This window comes from Perca flavescens, chromosome 22, assembly GCF_004354835.1.
Source record: "Perca flavescens isolate YP-PL-M2 chromosome 22, PFLA_1.0, whole genome shotgun sequence".
Taxonomy (NCBI): domain Eukaryota; kingdom Metazoa; phylum Chordata; class Actinopteri; order Perciformes; family Percidae; genus Perca; species Perca flavescens.
This window is the reverse complement of record NC_041352.1, coordinates 1,185,530-1,200,466: the sequence shown is the minus strand read 5'-3', so window position 1 is coordinate 1,200,466 and position 14,937 is coordinate 1,185,530. Positions and strand designations below refer to the sequence as shown.

The 14,937-nt window shown below is 41.5% G+C and overlaps 1 protein-coding gene across 1 annotated transcript in view; it reads left to right on the top strand.

The window, feature by feature from the left end:
- The window catches only part of si:dkey-225n22.4 (collagen alpha-1(XXI) chain), a 65,024-nt gene that overhangs the window by 48,996 nt on the left and 1,091 nt on the right, over positions 1-14,937 (top strand). The window contains exons 24-29 of the mRNA XM_028569955.1: positions 3,163-3,207; positions 9,334-9,366; positions 10,535-10,681; positions 10,938-10,992; positions 12,522-12,716; positions 14,774-14,851. Coding sequence (XP_028425756.1) covers positions 3,163-3,207; positions 9,334-9,366; positions 10,535-10,681; positions 10,938-10,992; positions 12,522-12,716; positions 14,774-14,851 — 553 coding nt within the window. The remainder of the gene's footprint in view (positions 1-3,162; positions 3,208-9,333; positions 9,367-10,534; positions 10,682-10,937; positions 10,993-12,521; positions 12,717-14,773; positions 14,852-14,937) is intronic.

Sequence of the window (14,937 nt, the reverse complement as noted above, 5' to 3'; positions counted from 1 at the left end):
TGTTAATGTATTATTCATTTTATGCTTAGATGACATGACTAACTTAAATAGTGCTAAAGGTTGTCCTTCACACTTCAGAAGCAGCATGCCCATGCTAAGTGACGGAATGTAACTAAGCACATTTACTCCAGTACTGTACTTAAGTCCAAATGTTGATGAGTCTTATTTTTTTCATGCCACTTTCTACTTCTACTCTGATACATTTCAGAGAGAAATATTGTAGTTTTTACTCCACTACATTGATCTGTTACAACTTTAGTTACTAGTTACTTTAGTTACTCCACTAGATTCATCTGTTACAGCTTTAGTTACTAGTTACTTTACAAATCAAACTCACAAAATACATTTGATTTAAAAATACAATGTTTTATTATAAATTAAACTACCCAACAATATAACGGCCTACAAGTCCAGCTGAGATGATTACACCATTACACACTTGATTGACACAACTCGTTGGATTGTTTCCAGTCTCTAAAATTTGAATTTATTTTCTGCATTGAGTACTTAACATGCTGCATTTGATTTTCTTTTCTTTTTTACAGTAGGTCTACTGTATGTTATCAACAGGACAGTGATGCTCATGATGCCTTTTTGTCATGATGAGGGCAGCATTACTTTTGTCAGAACATTAATGGTCACCTGCCAATCGGGAGGTTGGTGGTTCGATCCCTGGCCCTGCAGTCCCATGTTGAAGTGTCCTTGGGCAACCCCGAATGCAAATGCGTGTGAATGTTTATCTGATGAGCAGGTGGCACCTTGTGCAGCAGCCTTGGCCACAGTGTGTGAATGGTGAATGTTTGAGTGCTTCCTCTACTATGTAAAAGCGCTTTGAGTAGTTGTTAAGACTAGAAAAGCGCTATATAAATATGGTCCATTTGCATAAATGAAATTACAGTATGTTCAATGTATTTTTAGGGCGAGAGAGGTGAGACGGGCTCTAAAGGACACCAGGTATTGTACTTTTTCTTCACACTATTAACTGGAAAGTCATATGCACATACAGATATGTGAGAAAGGGGAGAGAGAGAGAGAGAGAGAGGGGGAAGACATGCAGGAAATCGTCACAGGTCGGACCTCTGCGTCGAGGCATAAACCTCCATATATATGTGCGCCTGCTCTAGCCACTGTCCCAACCCGGCCACACGATTCCTGTTTTAAAAAATAAAAATGAACTGAGAATGACGCAATTAATTGTTGCATCAACCCAATGTCGGTAAAGCAGAGTGACCAGCTGATGAGCACAGGGAGTGATCTCAGTGAACGGAGTGGACAGCACGCGGAAACTGTTGAAGCTGGAATGTGCTACTGGAATTATAACCCTTTTCAGTGTTATGAACAAGTTAGAAATAGGGCCTTTTTGTTGGTAACACTTAATAATAATGGAACATGAATTATCATGATTCCATGCATGACTTTAATCATATCAGTGTTTTAAGATGGAGCAGGTCAACTTTATTTGAAGGGCCACAGACATGATGAAGTAATAAAGAATTCATGTGTTATTAACAATGATTAATAACACTACAATTCTTTTGAGTGACGGTACACTACTGTGACTGGTCAGCTTTGCGAAGAAGACATGAACATCATTAATGAATCAGAAATCATGATGATTGAAATACCTTCATTGATGCATTAATTAACGCATTGTTCCTGCATTAAGTCATGCATGAGATACCATTAATCCTTGTACATTACTGATAGTTCATGAAGTACTACATGCGTGAATTCATCATAATCCATGTAGCATTTAAAAAAAGTCCTATTTTTTTAAGCTTTGACTTTTCTCTCTTGGCTGCCTCTTTAAATTTACACTTCTTAAACCCACTTTTGTGCTTGTATTCCATTCCAATTCCATTCTCTGTCTTGAAGCCCAGTGTCAATTACAATAAACCAATGGGCCGATCTCCCTGTTTTACGGGCCGGTCACACTGGGTTTGGCCCGCTACGACCCTCTGTTCCTGAGACACATCCATTTTTCCTGTTTTTGTCTTCTGTGTCGACACAAAAGACTAGCGCCTCGAAACCAACGTCCATCTGGGGGGTTTGGGAACGGTGAACACGCCAGCCTTGGCCCCATATCGCTATGACCTTCCGTTATATCTTGTAAAACATATAAAATCCTGTATCAACTTTTCGAATAGTCATTTTCAGGAAAGGTCAAGTATGAATTTAGTAAAAAGGTCAACCTGCAAGTTGCTCCTGAAGAAGCACTGATTTATATCATCCTCTGAGTGGTAATTAGGGTACTTAGCATGTTTGAGTAGGCTCCAATATCTTCTACTAGTATGAGTGTAAGAAGCCAAACTAATGCAATACTTAATATCAGTGTTAATACAGTCACATATACACAGTTTTTTTTTTTTATATTTTCTTTTTATTATAGATCTTCTTATTAGCTATACCTGTTTTTTCACACTCACAAAGGGCTGGGGCCTATTCCAGCATTAACACCTCAACAATGTAGCAACAAGAAGCCGTCCCGTTGTACTTCTACCATTGTAACCACAGCATCAGTCACAAATTGAACAATCAAAGCGTGTCATGAATAGTCTGATTGAGTTGCTTCCCTTTATGTGCACTAATGGAAAAGAGTGTAAGAGCCCAGAGGAGCAGAGTACGGAGAGCACAGCCACACGTGAGATAAAAAGTCAGGTTTGTAAAAGGTCAACACTAGCCAATTCCTATCCCCTCTCTCCGTGGGTTTCTCTTATTGGCTGCTAGTGGTAATCATGACCTTTTCTCCACTGTCTCTCTCTCTCTCTCTCTCTCTCTCTCTCTCTCACACACACACACACACACACACACACACACACACACACAGAATGAAGACATGGACCAGCTCACAGTAACACATACACACACACACACACCTAAATCGCCACACCCGTTGTTGCACACACATTTAATCTCACCCTTGGGCACATGCGCACACACACACACACACACACACACACACACACACACACACACACACACACACACACACACACACACACACACACACACAGACAGACAGACAAACAGACACACACACACACACACACACACACTCACACACACACACACACACACACACACACCACATGAAGCCATACCAGCAGGTATGTAAATTGACTAATCCAAACATTCAGTTAATCATGATGTATCTCTTTGCAGGGGGAGCCAGGCAGAGATGGAGATCCAGGGACTCCTGGTGTACCTGTGAGTGAAGTGTCATACTGCTTCCACTGGGTGGCAGTGGTGCTTATGTTTCTATAGGTTTAATGGGGATTCTGGGTTTTAATAATGTGTTTGTGTGTATGTGTGCAGTTACAAGTAACAAATGTCCCCGCAAGGACATAAGGATAAGGAAGAATATGGTGGCCAGCCCTCACTTACAATGAGCTAATTTGTGGTTAGAACTTGAGTTTTCATTTTTTGTAAAGTCTGTCCGTAGTTAAAATCATAACTCCCCTGATACAAGTCACCACAAAGACTTTATCACAAAATAAATATGATAATAATGAACTCTACCAATATAACACCTCTCTAAAAGTGACTTTACAAGGTACTTCACGCGATTAAAATCCGGCAGCATATAAAACACATAAAAATGCAATAAAAGACTGAAGAGAAAACAGTGCAAGCAAACAGCAGAGCAGAATTCAATACAATACTAAAACTGGCTAAATGAGAAGAGACAAACTAAAAAATGAGGGAATAAAACAGCAAGGAAGCTCCAGACAGTAATGTAAAATCATAAAATCAAGTACAGTTATTCTGATAAAGTAAACTTTGAGCAGGGACACAGAAAGAGTTTACTGACTAAACTGAGCTAATCTGTTTAGGAGAGTTGTTCCAGAGTCTCTCTGCCCTCATGGCAAAGCTTCAGCTCGCTTTGGTGTTTAGACTCAACCTCTCAACTACCATATGAGGATCATAGTGTCACAGTACAGATTATTGGCTCAATGCAAAGACTAGTGGTGTAACGAACCACAGTTGATCCGCGGTCCGTATGGATCACACTCACCGTTCGGAATGCCTGACATCAATTGCAAAGTTTAACCATAATAATAGTGTGAAATACCTTTTACTCTCGCTGTTAATTAACATAGGCTGATAAATCTCTCTCTCACCGGTGCCGGAATAGCAACACGAATTTCGGTGTCTCATTTCGGTGCCACCTAAGGCGCTGACACACCAAGCCGATAATCGGCCGTTGGACAGTCTGGCGAGGTCAGTGACTCGAGTCTGTTCCGTGTGTTCCGTGCCGTCATCCGTCCAAGGAGCCGTCATCATATTTGACGTGTATAATCGGCACTGCCGGCAGTGGGACTCAAATGACCCATCTGATTGGTGGAGAGCCAACCTGGAAACGGGGAGCAGGATGAGCGTGACTAGAGTCTCTCAAAATCTGATGAAAATCTTTTAAACTGACCTTTGTTGATCTGAAATGAAGACAGATTCAGCAACTGCACGGCCTATTTCTCTCTTCAAATGTTTTCAGAAACATGTTTCAGGGAACTATTTTACTACAATATGAGATGGTATTCTGAACAAGCCGCCATGACAGTCTGGGTTTGAAGTTCCAGAGAAACCAGACCCACGTGACGTGTTCGTCCAATCAGGTGCTGGTTTTAATTTTTGGCCGACAATACAGATTAGCGCCGCCTGCTGTTATGGAGACTTATTACGTCTCGTCTCCTCGGTGTGTTCCGAGGCACTTTTTGGACCAACTCGGGGAGACTGATCAGTCCGACTGGCTTTTCTGCCGACAGTTGGCAGTCTGGTTGGTGTGTCGGCAGCTTTAAATGCCTGTGCTGCTCTCTGATGTTCCGAAACAGACGTTAGAGGCAACAGAAGCATCGCTGCATGTCACGCTAGTTAACACTAACGGTACACTTGGCAGCAGGTAACGTTGATGTTAGCCTAACGTTACCGTTAACTAGTAGCTGGATTAAACACGGGTTAAAACGCTGACAGCTAAACGGTGTAAACGTGTGACTGTATTTCACTGAAGAGGATTCCAACAGCAGGACGTACAACAGTCTGTCGCTAAAGCTATGAGCTAAAAGACACAAACTAGCACTCTGGTCACTGCTGTGACTACATGAATGTTGTGTTTACTTGAAACTGGTAAACCTTGTTTAAAGTTATTGTGAAATACCCTTTTCTCATCTGCTTTTGTCATTTAACTGGTGAAAGAAGTTATTATTGTTAAAGGCTATTGTTGTAACATTTTTAATGAATCATTTAATTTCCCCCCTTTTTTGTGCTGATGCAAAAATGTATCCGATCCGTGACTCAAAACCCGTGGTCCAATCCGAACCGTGAGTTTTTTTTGATCCGTTGCACCCCTATCAAAGACCCAATTAAAACACTCAGGCATGGCAGCCTGAATTACAGGCATTTAACTAAAAATCAGTGGTCAGCTTACAGATTTACAGTTGGCAATTATAACATTCTAAACGGGCAAACAAATCTGACAAAGTGAAGGCACAGGGGCAGGTCACAGACAGGCAGCAGGTCTAAGACTTGTAAAGAAAGGGAATTTCAAAGGAATCGCCACTTGACCTTTGCCGGAGTATTAACTGCTCTAAAAAAGAGGCATGGTTGTTAGACAGTTATTACACAGGTACAAATACATCTCTTTAATAAACGTGTGAACTTACTGTCCAGTGAGTGACTGTGCTAACGTGCTTGATAAGTGATAATGGTGGCTAATGGTGGCTAATGGTTAGCGGGATGGCAAGTTCAGAGAGCTATTGCTACCATTGTGTCACAGCTGAGACACAGTTGGCTATGATGGTATTTATAACATTAACGATGAATCTGTTCTATTCAAGTGTCCCAGTAAGCCATGACAGTGTGACTGTTAGCCAGCTTGAACAATACCAGGACCCTGAAACTGAAGCAGCTAAATGGAATTCATCATTGATTTTATTATTTACATTTGTGCTATTCCTATTGTGACATTTCAACATGTTTTCTGACTGACTAGTGCTAGCATCTTCCCAGCTAGTGTTAGAGGGGTAAACTTGTAAGAAGATCTTCATGAATGATTTCACAAGGTTAAATAAGGCTTCGTAAGGAGAGAGAAGCAGAATTGCATAATTGATTTAACCTGTTCATCCATGTTGAGATTATCGTCCTCATCAATAATTGGTAATGAGCAAACATAATGGTATGAATCGATCTGTGATCTGCAATTTCCAGCTTTCAGGCCAAGCTTTGTAATTTACACGTTTCAATGGGAATGTTGCCAAGTGAGTAGCATTTAAGAATTGATCAGTAAGTATCGATTACTGAGGCATCGATTTTCACTTCCCTAGATGGGGTTTAGACAATAAATCCAGTGAGTGTGTGTGTGTGTGTGTGTGTGTGTGTGTGTGTGTGTGTGTGTGGGTGTGTGGATGTGTTTTCACATAGCAGTAGCAATATTGCAACATGTGGAGACAGAGTTGTGTAGTCCTGTCTGTGACACTTGAGACAGATAAAACAATTGTATTTCTCAGTATGCTGCTTAATGTTCACACTGTAATTCCACAGGGTTGAGAGCAGCCCATCCTCCTTGTGACACACTCTTAAGGCTAAATACATCAGGGAAAAACAAGTTTGTCACTGCTGAAATGTATAAGATATATGTTTGCCTTTAGACAGACTTACCAATACTTACTGGGGAAAATATATATGACTACACTGCAATTCAGGAGAGGGTGTGTTCTGTTTTCTGGGTTTCCTTCTCATTACCACTTGTCTTCTACTGGAAAGTAAAGTGGCGTTCAGATTACAGTGCAGAACTCTGTTTTTTGCAAAGGCCAAGACTACAATGTGAGCGTTGCTTGGAGATAATTACAGATTGAAACAACATTTTTGTATCAAACCTGTTAGCTGCATCCGAGGGCTCATATTTTGCAAAGCAAATGTTAGATGGCAAAACAAACTCATCAGCAGATTGAGTTTGCTCAGTTACAATGAAACTGAAGATATTAGTATTCATGCATATTTGAGCATCTCTAGGATTTATCATCCATGCTGTCTAAAAAGTCAAGGTTGACAGTTCATTTTAATGATGTACAGTAGACCAGAATCACACCTTATTACGTTGGAAGTTTAGGCACAGGGCAAATTTCAGCAGATCACATACATACTGACATGCATCCTGTGTAGACAGGGGATCGGAGCCAATCACAGGAAATTGTTACTGAAGGGAAAAGTGTTACGTCATGGAAAGAGTATGGCAGAGGAGCTAAAGGCCAAAAAGTGGGAATTGGGCCAACAAACAGATATAAGGCCTCTGGGAACACTTAGGCACCAAAATTGGCTAAAATTGCTGCTGTTGATTATCAGTGTGGATATGCAACTTCACAGTGTGGGTACATGTGACCCAAAGAGGCAGGCCATCTCATCTCTCAAGAGCCTAACGCTTGTTTTATGTGGAGCGTTGTAGCATGAATAGCTTTAAATGACGTTTGGTGAGTTTCTGAACTCATCCAGAACTGGACTCTGGTAAGACTAGCTGACATTAGTTGAAACCCCAGGACAGGAATTCCACTTTCTGACTGCTAATACTGGCCCAGTCCTGGAGAGTCAGGAACCGCACCAGTGGACACAACTAGAGATTCTCATCTACAACTAAAGCCACTGATCAAAGGATACTGAAACAACAGGAAAGATGAGTCTCACCGATATCCTGCTGTGAGAAGAGGGTGCTCCAACACATGTAAGAATGCTTTGATGCTTTCTTATGTGACCGCATCCTTGATTGCTTTTCAATGGTTTGATGTTTACACTATTGTACTATGTTTTAATGCTGAATAATAATGGTAGCTATATTTGTATTCTACATGCAGCTAAATATCTCTAGGTTTCAATCATGGGAGAGTAAGGTATTGAAACTAGGGATATTTAACGTCAAAAAGGGAAAGATTAGTTTAAAATTAATTCAAGGAAAATTTAGGATGAGGGAGTGGCCAGGGTCATCTTTGACACTGCCTTCGGACCAAGACCTTGAAGTAAAAGACGACAGCAGACTTGCATGCTCTTTCTTCTCTTTTACTTCATCCTGCGTATCATGGATACCAGCTGCTACACCCATCGGACATTCCTTTGTCTTCGTTCTTCTCTACCACAAGCTGCCTGTGGGCCCATGTTAGAACGAACTTAGACCCATCCGTGAGTTGGAAAGAAGCACTTGAAGAAGCTTGCAAAGACTTTGAGAAACGGCTCCAGTTCAACAAAGATCCCCTTCTCCATCCAAACATTTGGAGACCCAAAGTTTCACCTGCTGCTGCAGGAAACGGTCCAGCGGAGCCGCTCCGAGGGAACTAGCCTGATGAGGAAAGCGAGTTTCCAGGCCCTCAAGAGCCGCCGCTGCATCCATCATCCTCCCGCATGCAGTCTCCATCCCCATACCTATTCTCTTTTGAATATTGAATAGAGTATTGCTGATAGCCAAAATAGAATTCAAGCATTCTTACGATAACTAAATATACATTAATTAACCACGCGCCATGTAATTTACGTACTGAGCTCCAAAGAGCCAGTTAGTGTGTGATGTTGCCACTATAGTGGTTTTTCCATGCGTCGTTTTTGTAATTCAAGCCCCAGTAGCTCTTGAAAATCCGTAGAGAATTTGGAAGCTGATGCCCAAGAAAAATCAGCTTTTTTTTTTTCCTAGCTTTTTCGTTTTCTTTGAACTTCCTTTGCGTAGTTGGATTACGTAGAAAACTGTGTGCTTCATCGGAAATTTGCATTACACTGAATGTTTGTTAACTTCCCCATGCTGCAATGCAAAGCTTAGTTTGTATTTTTGACTATTCACAATAAATGGCATCCTTTTGTATCTCCAGTGTTTGAGTCTGCATGTGCAATTGGGGCTTTTAAGCATGCTATGGGTAGAGCAGCGTGCTGTGGACATTAACATGCTGTGAAAAGTACTCCCAATGATCATGTGTTTCCTTGACAAAACTTCCTTGAAGCAGAATGAGGGAACACTGGTTTATTTGTTTCCTATGGCACTATTACTAAAATAACTTACCAGTAAAGAGGAACGTGTGGATGAAAAAGAGGAAGTATTTAAAGGGAAGCAGAACACAGCCAAAGCCTTCTTTTTTAGCACTTTAGGAAATGCATTACAATAACCAATCTAAAATGTTTTGTAAGCCACCGGTTTTGACAGAAAAGAGAATAGTTCTGCATCAGCAATGCAGAGCAGCAAGCATAGCTCCTCTGACATACTAACTCAGCCTTTGATATGTAAACTGAAGTTTGTAACTGTATCTCTCTATTTCCCCCTCTTCTCTTTTCCTCCCCACCCTTCCCATTCTCTTTTCTTTCTTCCATCAGGGTGAAGTGGGACCCATGGGAAGGAAAGGAGAGGTTTGTCGAATTAGACTTTGTGGTATTAGATATAATCCATTCTGTCTTATTCTGCACCACACTGAGAAGCCCTGTCAAGCCTGCATGGCTGCTATAGAAGACTTACAGAGCCAATACCTCCAGGCCTGGCCCCCTGGGCAAAAATATACATAACAAAAGCTCTCTTTTCTAAAGGCGCACACATCTGAAATATCAAACACTTACAGTACTGTCTGCAGAATCACAATTCATGGAGATATAGCCTACCTCAGTTGTGCAAATGCTTTACCATTTGTAGGATATCATTTGACACAAGTTCACACTGTATTTGCATGATTTTTGACAGACTAGAAACCTTTGGAATGCTGTGTTTAGATTTAATTGGTATAATTATATCAATTGATAGCACACCTGTCAACCTACCCATTCTCGCATGGCACATGCAGTTTGCAAAGATCAGGTGGAAGATTGTCCACTTAAAATACTCCATTTTTAAACAATGGGTGCTTGTTTTCAGACAGACTTAGACAAAGGCAGCTTCTCATTTCTAGCTGGAGACCGTTGATTTTTGCCAGCTAAAATGACAACTGCCGCAGGCAGATTTTGTCAGCTATAGCTATCTAGCTAATTAAGCTAACTTAGCTTAGCATGTCTCAGAAGAAACAGCATTTATCTTGTGTTGCATTGTAGAGTAAGTTAGTCCTAGCTTGTTGTTGTTGTGAACAATTATTTTTTTCAACGCAACCTATAACCCCACTACCTAATGTAAATTACTTATTAATTTTTTAATTAGCTCTACGGTAGTAACACAGACCGTAATATTAGCCTACTTCACTGTAGGTACTAAGCTAGTAGCTAGTCATGCTAATGACTGCAACTTACATTGGCGCGGACAAACACACTGCTTGATTCATTCCTTACACTTTTACTCTTGGTTTTGGGAAGGTTAAAAAAAGAAGACACAACCCTCTGAACTGTTTAAATACTGATTTTTTCTTACTACAGCAAAATGTAACACACCAGCCTAGTTATGGTTGGTAAGCAATGTTTTGGGCATTGTTCAGAGAACAGTCAATTCATGCTTATGTATTAGATAACATAATGTCGTCAATTATTACAAAATAAGCCTTAATTTCAACTTTTCTCTTTTGTAACCTAATATTTTCTGTCCTCCCTCCTGCTTCTTCAGACAGGAGTGACAGGTGACGTAGGCCACAGGGGCCCTGAAGGAAAGAAAGGGGACATGGGACACATGGGTGCTGTTGGCCCCAGGGGATTTCCTGGTCATGACGGGATTCCGGGCCAACCAGGCCAACCAGGATATCCTGGGAAACCTGTGAGTGAGCCTCCTCCTGACCCTCTCACTGGGATATAAAAAAAATTAGAAATATGGGCTGAAAGAAACAGTCAGTGATTTCCTGCCTGGATTGGGGGAGTTATGTGTGGGAGTAATGGGAGTGTTGCTGTTAGTGTGTGTGGTCTATGTGAAGACAGAGAGTGGAGCGTTGAGAAGGTCCTGGAAATCTCCAGGCACACTCAATCACAGTCCCACAGTGGATTCCGCTGAATCAAAGTGTAATTGTGTGTTGCAGGGCAAGCCTCCCTCAGATGAACATCTTCTAAAGCTCTGCACTGATGTTTTGCGTAGTAAGTATCTGTTTGTTTTTATGTCACTTTGTGAAAACCAGAGTCTGGGGTATGAAAGCCCAAACTTCACTCCCAGCACACACCAAATGATGCACACACCAACAGTTATCTCAGATGTAGAGTTGCACATTTTGCACGGATTTTAACACATTGGGTCAAACTGGGGTATTTGGTGAACAATTTAATGTATTATTATCTCTGTAAAAAGTAGCATAATGTTAAATACCCAACATATGATGGGTATTATTAATTTTTAACCTTCATTGACAAGAAAGTGAAAGTCATTAAGTGGGTACATTCAACAGTCTTTGGCCTCAGTCCAAAGCAAATCAAGCTAAACTATGGGTGCTTTCCATTTCAACATGCCTCCTTGTTTCCCTCACCTTTATCCATTAATCATAGCTCCTCCCAACTGTAGCTGTGTTTACATAGACCCTAATATTCCACTAATAAGCAGAATAATAGCCCACTCACAATAAAAATGCATCATGTAACCACTTCAATCGGAAGAGACTGGCCTGATCAGGCCCAATCGAAAAGACTTTTAAAATGGGTTGACAGGGGTGGTGTAAACCTTTGATAATCCGTTCAATAGGAAAATATGAATGCCTAATCATTCTGCGCATGTTTGTGCCACAATGGGGTTAACATTAGCTGACATTGCTTTCCCAGGAAGGACTAAAACTTGGCAGTAGCAAAACAAAATGGGTCTGTGGCTGATTTTTTGACTTTTTTGTTGGAGACCCTACTTTTCTTAAGTTATATTTCCAGCAAATTAGATGCATCACAGTGGGTGGAATCACTTTGCCCAAGTCAAATTCTGATTAAATGCTTTGGAGCATGTAAACGCACATCTTATATCACTTTATTTAGGGCCATGTAATCAGTTAAGTTGGAATTTCTAGTTAGGATGATCTCAATTGGGTTTAAGAAATATCATATACATTATGATGCAAGAGGCTGGATGGAGCCCACTGGCGGCCCGCTGCTACTATGCATAGGATGGGTTAGGATAGGATAGGATTCTTGCTGTTCCGATTTTGTACCTTACAAGGTACAAACTTGGTTTAAAGACATGCCAATATACCAGAGCATGTTTTTCTCCCATCCCGGAAGGCTATGTGGAGTAGTCAGACCCTCCTCCGCTCCGCAGCGCGTGGATGGTCTGGCAAAGCGAGACTAGGTTTACAGTAGTCTCACATTGCCAGACCTCCACAGCGCTGTGTCAGCGCTGGAGTAATGTCAGGCTACACCACCTTTATTTATTCGTGGATAGGGGGGAAAAAAACAGTCTGGCTTGTTTGTATTTCTTTAAACCAATCCCAACCGTCCTGGGGTGGTGCTAAGCCCACATAGCGGAGATAACAAGAGGGGAGGGAACGGATATCAGGCTTTATTCCAGCAATGTGCATCTGTTGAGCCAGACTAGGTCTACAGTATTATGTGGTCAGACTCTTTTATGAATCAGTTTTGACATAATATTTAATATCCAAATGGATTACTCAGAACCTTCTGGCTGTGCCCTGCAGATCAACTCCCAGCACTGCTCCAGACCCTGGCCCCCCCAGCTAGGTGTGAACCATGCCAGAGCATGAAGGGACCCGCGGGCGAGCCAGGAGCCCCAGGACCCAAAGGCTCCATGGGCACTCCAGGCTACCCTGGCAGGAGTGGCACTCCCGGTTACCCAGGACCTTCTGGAATGCAGGGCCCTGCAGGCCTCAAAGGTGATATGACCCTTCCTTTTTTAAGGGAATGACGTTATGTTATCGGTATTCAATGCTCCTTCTTAAGCAAGTGGTGTCTGATCCACTGTCTATAACGGTGACAAATATCTTTCTATCAGTCTCTTTACCCTGATGAAAACAAGGCAATAAATAACAACACAACTTCATGAAGAAGAGCTAGGACAAAATTTACTGTTGCTTTCCTCAACGATTAAAATCAAAAGAGTGTCAACAACTAACAAATTGGATATGTTGATGTTCACTGTACCCCATAAAACAAGATCATTAAACAAGCGAACATCAGTGAAAGTCAGCAGAGCAAAAGACAACAAATACTGAATGCAAACCCATCTCAATGAGCTGTCTTTGATGTATTACCCCTTCAAGATGAAGTGGCTAATCAGCTGTGAAAGATGCCAAACTGTACCACTCCACTGCTGTGTACTATTTCCACGGCAACTTCAGGTTCCAGGCTTGGCTAAAAACACTGAGGGATGAGACTGAAAGATGGACTTGGAGACGAGAGTTTTATTAAAATTCATTTAATCTGATTTTGCAAGTCACCAACTGTATGGAAGTACAACACTAGACCCCGTTAAGCTTTTCGGTGCGGTCTGGTTCTACTCGGTAAACAAATTTAGTTTTCAAATTCTTATGTGGCAGGAAGTGGCACCACACTAACAGCAGCCTGCTGGCAACTGCATACAGAGGTTTCTAGCCATGCCAACCCCTCGGCCCAGATTTTTCTTGTAGTGCCACCAGCAGATCAAGGTTTTCATTTATTCAGTAAAATATATCAGCATCTAGTAGATTGGTTTGGCACACCTTTGTACAAATATGCATGGTTCCCAGATGATGAATCCTTATGACTTTAGGGATCCTCTGACTTTCCATCCAGCCCCACGAGGAGGTTGACATTTTCAGTTTTTAGTGAAAGGTCTCTTGCCATGCCATTTAGTACAGGTATTCGTCTTCCCTCAGGATGAATTGTAATCACTTTGGGGATGCCATACCTGTTCCTCCAGAGCCATCATCAGGTCAATATTTAAATTTGTTCATTACTTAATAATAACACCTAAAAAAACGAATGACATTCCCATCAGCCTCGGTTGTGCTCTTTGTTTACTGTTAATTAGCAAATGTTAGCATGCTAACAGGCTAAATTAAGATGGTAAACATGGTAAACATTATACCTGCTAAACCTTAACGGCAGTAGATTCTTAGGGGTTTTACACTTGGCCCACTTCAGCCCCTCAAAAGAACTCACACCTATTAGTCAGCATTTTTTGTGCATATGTGAACACTCCAAAGGGACTCAGACGCCTCTGGAACGAACCGTAGTAAGGTGGTCTGAGTACAGCTCGCTTCAAGTCCACGTTGTGGTTCTATTCATCTTTTAGCCTTTTGCGTTTGTATTTTAGCCCTGAGGCCCCATCAGAGCTGAAGCGGACCAGAAACCGAACTGAGTAACTGAGTAAATTGACAATGTGAACGCAAAAAGAACTGAGTCCCTTTTCTGTTCATCCACTTTTTGGTCCACTTTAAGAGGACTGAGTTTGATTCGTTTAAAGAGGACTAAATGTGAAAACACCTTTAGTCTTGTTACTATATGTCCTGCAGAGAATGTGCCAATTATGGTTTCACACTTCTTAAATCTGCAGCAAAGACTCCCAAAGCTGTAGTTTCATTGAAATGATTTAGATAGCGATGTTGAACTAAACCTGTTGAAATCCTGTCTAATGGTTCACTTTGTGCCATATGGACTCTGCACTGAAGCTACTGTGTCCATGTAAATGTTACCCAAAACGCCATCAAAGTGCTTTAATTAATATAATTAAATAAATCCAGATTGTCAAAAAAAAAAGATCAGAATTAGCGTGATAAATAGCTGTAGAGTAGCCTTGCAATGAAAGCCTGCGGCCTGTTCAACAGCACAAGACTGGACACAGGTGCTTTAGAGGGAACATAGCTTTTTGGCCCCTGCAGCTCTAAATCCGAAAGCTCATTTATAGAAGCTCCGATGCTATTTTTTTAAAGCAGACATATTATGTCCCCAGGTGACACAGGACCGAGAGGGCTCAAAGGCAGCAAAGGAGAAGGTTACCGTGGACCTCCTGGACCCCCTGGACAGCCAGGTATGTAAAAAGCCTATCTATCAGCCTGTTTTTTTTTTTTTTTTACATGTCTTCACCGATTAAGCTATTTCAGCAACCTAACCACG